This window comes from Alexandromys fortis, unplaced genomic scaffold (assembly GCF_014885135.2).
Source record: "Alexandromys fortis isolate MF-2015 unplaced genomic scaffold, M_Fortis_MF-2015_v1.1 scaffold_394, whole genome shotgun sequence".
NCBI classification, from domain to species: domain Eukaryota; kingdom Metazoa; phylum Chordata; class Mammalia; order Rodentia; family Cricetidae; genus Alexandromys; species Alexandromys fortis.
Genome location: NW_026068271.1, coordinates 70,635 through 78,515, shown reverse-complemented (window position 1 = coordinate 78,515; position 7,881 = coordinate 70,635). Strand labels below are relative to the sequence as shown.

General features: G+C 43.6%; 1 protein-coding gene across 1 annotated transcript in view; it reads left to right on the top strand.

Moving 5' to 3' along the window:
• Nucleotides 1-608: 608 nt before the first annotated feature.
• LOC126494580 (cytochrome P450 2B2-like) overlaps nucleotides 609-7,881 on the top strand; it is a 54,865-nt gene continuing 47,592 nt past the window's right edge. Inside the window, exons 1-2 of the mRNA XM_050132012.1 lie at nucleotides 609-781; nucleotides 4,724-5,107. Coding sequence (XP_049987969.1) covers nucleotides 4,937-5,107 — 171 coding nt within the window. The 5' untranslated portion in view covers nucleotides 609-781; nucleotides 4,724-4,936. The remainder of the gene's footprint in view (nucleotides 782-4,723; nucleotides 5,108-7,881) is intronic.

The following is a 7,881-nucleotide window of genomic DNA, read 5'->3' as shown; positions in this document are numbered from 1 at the left end:
ATTCTACCTTTTTTCCCTGTTTCTCTCTATATCTCTGTGTCACCTTCTCTGTGATTAATCTATTTGTCCCTCCTTCTCCTTCTATACATCATCTCTCTCCTCTGCATGGAGATGGAACCTAGGACCTCAGACCTGCTTGGAAAGTGCCCTAACCCTAAGGCACATCCAGGATCATCCATCCACAACTGGAAGAGGCCAGGCAAGTGCTCTACCATTGTGGTACATCATCAACCCTTTAGAAAATTTTAATCTGGGGATAGGGTCTGTTAAGTTATCCAGGCAAGGACTGATGCTTAATCTCAGCCACCCAATCACTGAAATGAGAAGCACCGGCCTATCCTTGGACCTCTCTCTCTCTCTTTTTGAAACAAGACTTCACATCTCTTTACTAAATAGAGAGAGAAACACACACACACACACACACACACACACACACACAGAGAGAGAGAGAGAGAGAGAGAGAGAGAGAGAGAGAGAGAGAGAGAGAGCACTTTCTATTTTTATCCAGTGCCTGGCTACATCCAGGACATGACCTAAATAGCAGAGTTACATTCCAGTGACCAAAGAGGAAGGGAAGAAAGGCATGCAGATTTCAGACACAGGACCTGCACTCTCCTGACATTGGATTGGTGCCACCGTAGACTGGACTGAAACCAGACCTTTGTTCTTGCCCAGCTGGGTGATCTGACCCTGAACATGGGCCATTTTTTTCAACCCAGGATTCCTGGTGGGAGACATAGGTGTGTTCCATGCAGTAGCTGACAATTCACACTTTGAGAAGGTATGTCACCTTCCCTTATTAATATACAAAGGGGGGAGAGAAAGAGAGGGGGAAAAGAGAGATTGGGGTGTTGCTGAACGTTAGACAGTGAATTAAAACTACTTTGTGCAATAGGAAAGCACTTTCCAGACATGAAATGTGCCAGATATAATGGCTCACGTCTGTAATACCAGCATTAGGAGCCAGTGAGAATAGCTTTATGAGTTCAAGATAAGCCTGGGATACATGGGGAGAACTTGTCTAAGACAGATAAACAAACCAATTTAAAATGTGGTATGGAGAATCAAATTCAAACTTGAAAGTTTTATATATGCTTGAAATAGCAGAGATACATAAGTCATTTTCTACATAATTCAAAAATTTTGGAAGTAAAATTATGATACAAATTAAAATTTTATCTCTGCAAAAATATACATCAGATTTTTACACACAATATGAACACCACCAACAGCAACAATAACAAAATCATAAGATCACATGGCCTAAGTCTATAACCTTAGTTACTCAAGAGAAAAGATCATAAATTCACAGTCAGTCTGGGTGGCAGAGCAAAACCCCAAATATTTTTGACACATTGGCACACATTTGCATTCCAAGTGCTGGGATGTGGAAGCAGGAGAATCAGAAGTTCAAGTCCAGCCTGCACTACATAATGATATCATGTTTCCTAAAAACAAAGAAAGTCAAAACAAAACAAAAAAAATGGGTGCTGGGGATTTGGCAGAGTCAGGGAATGTTAACTTGCCCAGTGTAAATGAAGCCCTGAGTTCAATGCCCAGAAGCATATAATATAATCGTTGTGATTCATGGTTATGCACTCAGCACCGATAGAGGAGCCAGGAGTGTGTAAAAGCATCCTTGGCTACACTGTGATACAGGGTAGGTCAGGTTTCATGAGACCTTCACACCAAGAGAGAAAGAACAAAGGACATCTGTTGAAGTTTTAGGTTGCTTTGAACCTGCTTGTCTATCAGGATGACAACACACCTTGGGTACCTTAGTCACTGGACCACAATGACACGGACATATGTGAGGGTAGATATTTCTTGTCCTGAGATACTTTGGAAATGTCTGTAACTGGAATCTGATCCTGATATAGTCAAGAATCACCTTCAGGGCCTTGAGACTGTATGCATTCATTATCACACTCACTTCATGCAGTGATGAAGGTGAAATCCAAGTCTTCATGGATGCAAGGAATACAGTCTATCAACTGAGCCAGGCAGTTTTGCCCTTGACTGTCTATGCAGTTCATGAGATGTCAGTGTTATCCAAATGGCCGGATCTGTTTCAGTTTCTTGACCGTCTTCCTCTTCCCTGCAGATGACTCAACACGTCCATCTAGGTTCCTCATCTCTCATCACTTCTTTTGTCAAAATGTCAAGATAGCATAGAGAATAAAGGTTCTCTTCCAAGACACAGATATGCATTTGACTTTATTTCTCCAGATTTATACTAGTTTGTAGTTTACAATTGAATGGCGACCAACAAATTTATTTAAAAAAAAAGGTGGTGAACTACGGGAAAGGCTTTAATTCAATTTAGAGTTTAGGGTATTGGGATAGAATGAATGCTTTTTATCTTAGAGGATAGGGTGGGTTATATTGGAAGGAGCAGAAACAGAGTGCTAATTGTTGACTATTCTCTTTAAAATTCAAATTGAAATTTAAATGCCATTATAGCTACATTAAGAAGTAATATGTGAACTGGGGAGAGGGTTCAATAGTTAAGAGCACTTGCTGTTCTTGAAGAGGACCTGGGTTAAGTTCCTAGCATCTACATGATGGCTACAGCCATCTATAACTCTAATTTGAGAACATACAGTGCCCTCTTCTAACCTCTGTGCACAAGACATACATGTGTTGAACACAAATGTGTTCAGATGAAACACTTATATACATAAAATGAAAATTAAAAAAAGGGCTGGGTAGTAGTGGTGCACACCTTTAATCCTAGCATTTAGGAGGCAGAGGCAGGTGGATCTCTGAGTTTGAGGGCAGAGTGGTCTACAGAGCAAGTTCCAGGACAAGCTCCAAAGTTACAGAGAAACCCTGTCTTAAAAAACAAACAAAACAAAACAAAACAAACAAAAGAATAAAATGACAATGTGAAGCTCTACAGCTTTGTAATGCCCATCTGAAGTGAGTAGATGTTCACTGCCATGTATAGACTGTGGACCTGGTCAATTTCTCTGTGTTATGTTTTGTAATACAGTTAAGTTAAGACAACAACAAAAGAAGAAATGAAATGTTTTAAATGTGATTCAGGCATTGCTTTTATGTTATATTTTGGTTGTGGAATGTTCCTTTCCGGCTTACTTATTTGATCAGTTGGTCTTTAGTTGGTGGCGATATTTTGAGAGTTGTACAATATTTAAAGATCGGGGTGGCTGGTATAACAAGTTACTTAGATTAGGCTAATATTCATAGCCGGCCGCTGTCTCTCTCTCCCACATGCAACTCATTTTCTGATACTGATATGTGATTAGTCCCAATTTCCCATGTCAATGCTGGGGATCAAACTACCAAAGAATTTAAAAGAAGAAAGTAAATGGTGAGTTTATTATATAACCACCTCACTCCTGGTACTTATGTTTTGTGTTAGTTGCTTTGTCACTGTGGCTAAATATCTACTTAGAAGCAAATGCGAAAGATTTATTTAGGGTCAGTTTCAAGACAGGAAGGCGAGGCAGCTGAACCCCTAGGTTTGCTGTGTGAGCATGTGGCAGGTGAGAGGGGAGAGAGGAGGATGTGAGGGAAAGGTTCCCTCAAGTAACTTCCTACCAAGAGTCTGAGAACGTCCTAAAATACTATTAGTTAGAGATCAAGCATTCAAACACATGGAGTCGTGGAAGGTCCTTCACATTCTAACCACGACAGTTTGTGCCTGGATTGACGCCATTGTCATAGGAGCGGGTCCTCTATGGAGTGTCCAGTTTCCTTTTCAGCTCTCCCAGTCTTAGGTGCACTTGCTTGTCCCCTGACATGTTATAATGCAGCAGCAAATGCCTCACCAGACGCCAGTGCGGTGTTCTGGGAAATAACTGCTTCCAGAAGCACAATGTGAAATGTCTCCTAATGATAATGTTCTGCTCCCTGGTACTCTGCCGCAGTAGGAAACAGAGTTAGACAGTCTCAGCACCCTGAAGCTCTGAGTCCACAGGGGATAGAGACCCCGTTAGAGAGGTGGGTCAGGGGGAAGGCCAGAGAGCTTCAGGAGCTGTGAGACAGCCTAGAGGAGGAAGTGATCACCAGTTACAGTGATCAGAGACCCAGAGGCTCCAACTGCTCCTCTGCCAGGCTGGAGCCTCTCTCTCCACCTGACTGCTGAGCCTCACACCTTCTATCTCCTTACTTCTCCACTTTCTCCCATCTGTGGTTGTCACATGCCAGAGAGTGACATGGGGACTCTGGAGAAATCACATCAGCACTGTGGTTGGGCTATGTACAAACACACAGAGAAACACGGTAACATACAACTGTACTCCTGTCACTCGAGTCACACGCAAAACTAAGAACAAACAGAATAGATTCCCAATGCGAAGATGTACCTTTAATCTCAATATTCAGGAGGCAGAGGCAGGAGGTTTTCTGAGTTGGAGGCCAGCCTGGTCTACAGAGTGCTTTTCAGGACAGCCATGGCTACACAGAGAAACCCTGTCTTGAAAAACCAACCAATACAGACACACCATCACCACCACCACCACCACCACCACCACCACCACCACCACCACCACAACAACAACAACAACAACAACATACACACACAAATCAGGAGAAACACACAAAGGCACAGACATGCACACTCACATAAGAAATATCTCTTCACATATGCAGCACACAGTCAGTTCACTCCTGTGTAAATATACAGAGAAAGCTGAGCTGAATGCGTGCATAAACCCCTGAAATCAAGATGCTTGACTCACTATATTTTTTGTCCTAGGTACCTGTTTCGCTGTCCTTGCCAGCATCTACGAAACAGGGAGTGAGCAGGTCACCGACAGCCCAAGCAGGAAGTATGGGTACTAACACCACAGGACAATGATGAGACAGGAGGCAGAAATAACTGAAGTTGCGCAACTGAGTGGAGAGGCAGGTCCAGCATAAAAGTCCCGCTGGAGTGTGTAGTCAAGTGGACAGTACACAGACCAGGACCATGGAGACCAGTGTCCTGCTCCTCCTTGTTCTTCTCGTGAGCTTCTTACTGCTCCTGATCAGGGGTCACCCAAAGGCTCGTGGACATCTCCCTCCAGGACCTCGTCCCCTGCCCCTCTTGGGGAACCTCCTGCAGATGGACAGAGGAGGCCTGCTCAACTCCTTCATGCGGGTGAGACACGCACAGGGTCTGTGTCCTATGGCCTAGCCCTGTGTTTGCTCCTGGAGGTCACTTAGTGGGAGAAGCAAGGGACTCCTTCCACGCAGTAGGTTCAGGTGGGTAGTTTGCTGAGTGGAAGGTGAGGCGCTGATTGGTGATGGATGGTGCACAGGTCGGTTGACATGTTGGAATTGGGTGTGGCTCTGTGCTTGTAATGTGAAAAGAGTCGAGGTGTTGAGATGTGTGCCAAGGGCTTACAATTTTCCTCTTTGGTCCAGAAGAGAAAGAAAAACCTCAGATGTAGCAGTAGATTAGATTTGCTTCTGCCAGCACAAGGGATTAGCATTAGCCTGCTGTGTTCAGGAACAAAGGGGAGGAGAGGCAGGTCAGGAGGTGGGGTAGGTAGGGAATGCTTATTTTTGTTTATGTAACACATGGGCCATTCAAGGAGCTGATGCTGACACCATCTTTTACAGTCTTCACAAGAGAGATTTCATCTCTAATTACCACTTCTTTACTAGGAACCACTCAGCATCCTGGGCCCCACTTCCGGTTTAGAGCTGATTTAGTGGCAACAATCCTGCTCCCCCTTGGTTTTTTAAGATATCACCCACCTGGACCAACGGTGTATTCATTTGAATTTTAAAATTTGAGACAATGTCATTTTTGGGGGGAGGAGGAATAAGATCATCCTTCTCTTCTCAGGCTAATAATCCTTTTGAGCTAACATCACATGTGCTGGATTGACAGATGTGTGGCACATCTGGCCATAAGTGTTTTTCGAATGTGCTTCACACATGCCAGACAGTTCCACTTAGCATCCTATTCAATATTTTTGTTTTCTCTGAAAATCTATTTCCTTCCTTTCTTATTTTGCTGTCCATGTCTCTATGTCTAAAGGTCATTCCTATTTAGAGGTAATTATGGTTGCTTGAGTAAGGATGGATGTAGGGGCTATTTACTGTCATGTGAACAACTTATGAACAGTACATCACTGTAGAAAGTGCCACCTCCCCCAGCACCCTTATGCCCAGAACTCACAGTGAGGGCTGGTGACATCCTGTCATGATAGCAGGCATGCTGCATCTTTTCCCTGTAGGGACAGTCATCATGTCATGTGCAAACAAGGTTCCTAGGGGCTAGGTGATATGCACTGGGCAGGGAATTCCTGCCCTCTACAGAGCTCCTTAAAGAACCATTCATATCAACGATCCAATGTTTGTGGCAATGTCAGGGAGCCAAGCTGCCTTCCTTGGCCCTCAGAAGCTGAGAGTCTGTTTGCAGATATAGAATGAAATCATAAAAATTAACTTGACAAATTTATCTGCTCACCTGGGTGATATTGGATACAAGCAAAGCAATAGGAATTTTAAGATTGTTTGGGAGTTCAACTCAACAAACTCATGTAAGTAGCAGGATTTGAACAAATCACAAAGACTTTCTAGAATGATGACATTCTAGAAAAAGCCATTCCTGAGCAGCAGTTGGTGCTAGGGAAGAGTGGAGCCAGGTGGATGAGGTCACAGTGTGTCAGGGGAGAGGCAGGCGTTTAATCTTCAGGTCATGGGGATGAACTGGCTTAAGCTATGCTAAGGACGGTATAAAGTGAAGTGATTCAATGAAGCAGGCAAAAGAAAGTCCCCTCATGTCTTTATCTGTTTTCTGTTTCTGCCACAAAAGTCCAGAGGCTAAGTTCCTTATAAATTAAAGGCTTATTCAGATCATAATTGTGAAATTGACAGTTAAGATCAAGCAGCCAATTCTTCCAACCTCTGATAGGGACCGTTCTTGTGTGTCACAATACAGTAGAGAACAGGAAAACCAATCACATGCAGTAGATACTAACCATACAGGTTGGCCTTTTTTTTTTTTTTATAATAATCCATTCTCCGCGATCCCAGACCTCTCTGTGAGACCAGGATTAACCTATTCTGTGGATCTGCCCTAAAGACCCAATGCCTCTCATTAGGCTCCAGATCCCAAGGGCTCTGACACCTTTCAACACAACCACATCACGGACCATGTTTCCAGCAGAGAGTGCACAGAGGACACTTTAATTATGTTCAAGGCACAGCATATCGAACAGGCAAGAAGAAAGAGCAGTTGGTCCAGACAGATGGCTCTAAATGCCACGTGGTAGTGATATCTTGTAGTGAAGCCCAAAACTAACCAGTTCGGCTCTCTCAAGTGTGTTGTGGATGAGCCTGGAGCCTGACTCAAATCCAGCTGCTAAAGGCCGTGTCAGCTCCATAAGGTCCAACCCCATGCACATGAGGCAGCAGCTGGCAAGCCCTCTGGAGTGACTTTTGGAAGCTTCTCTGGTGGCTCAAGAAGGTCAGACCTCTTCTAGGCCGCTGTGTTCTAAGATGGTTGTGTGGGCTTTAGTCATGGTGTGTCTGTTACAAAGACTGGGGTCTTAATGATGACATTCTTTTGGCCAGTGGTAGAGACAGAAAGAGGAGCTAGACCCTCCATACTTAAAATCCCCAGTATTCTATGGTGTCATATTAACAGTTCATTTTTCTTTAATAAACTCTATGTTATCATGTTATTATTTTGGTGAGTGTTATTTCAGTATCATTTTCAACATAAGTATTTTTCTAGGTGTGTGCTACATCACATCCTTTTTATTGGGTTCTGGGAGTAAACTCAGGGCATCATGCATGCCAGACAAGCACTCTGCCAAGCAAATGCATCCTCAGCCCATAGAGGAGGGAACTTTAGCATGTACCTCCTCCACTTTCTTTGTTCTCCTCTGCTCTTCCTTTTCTTATCATCACCATCTT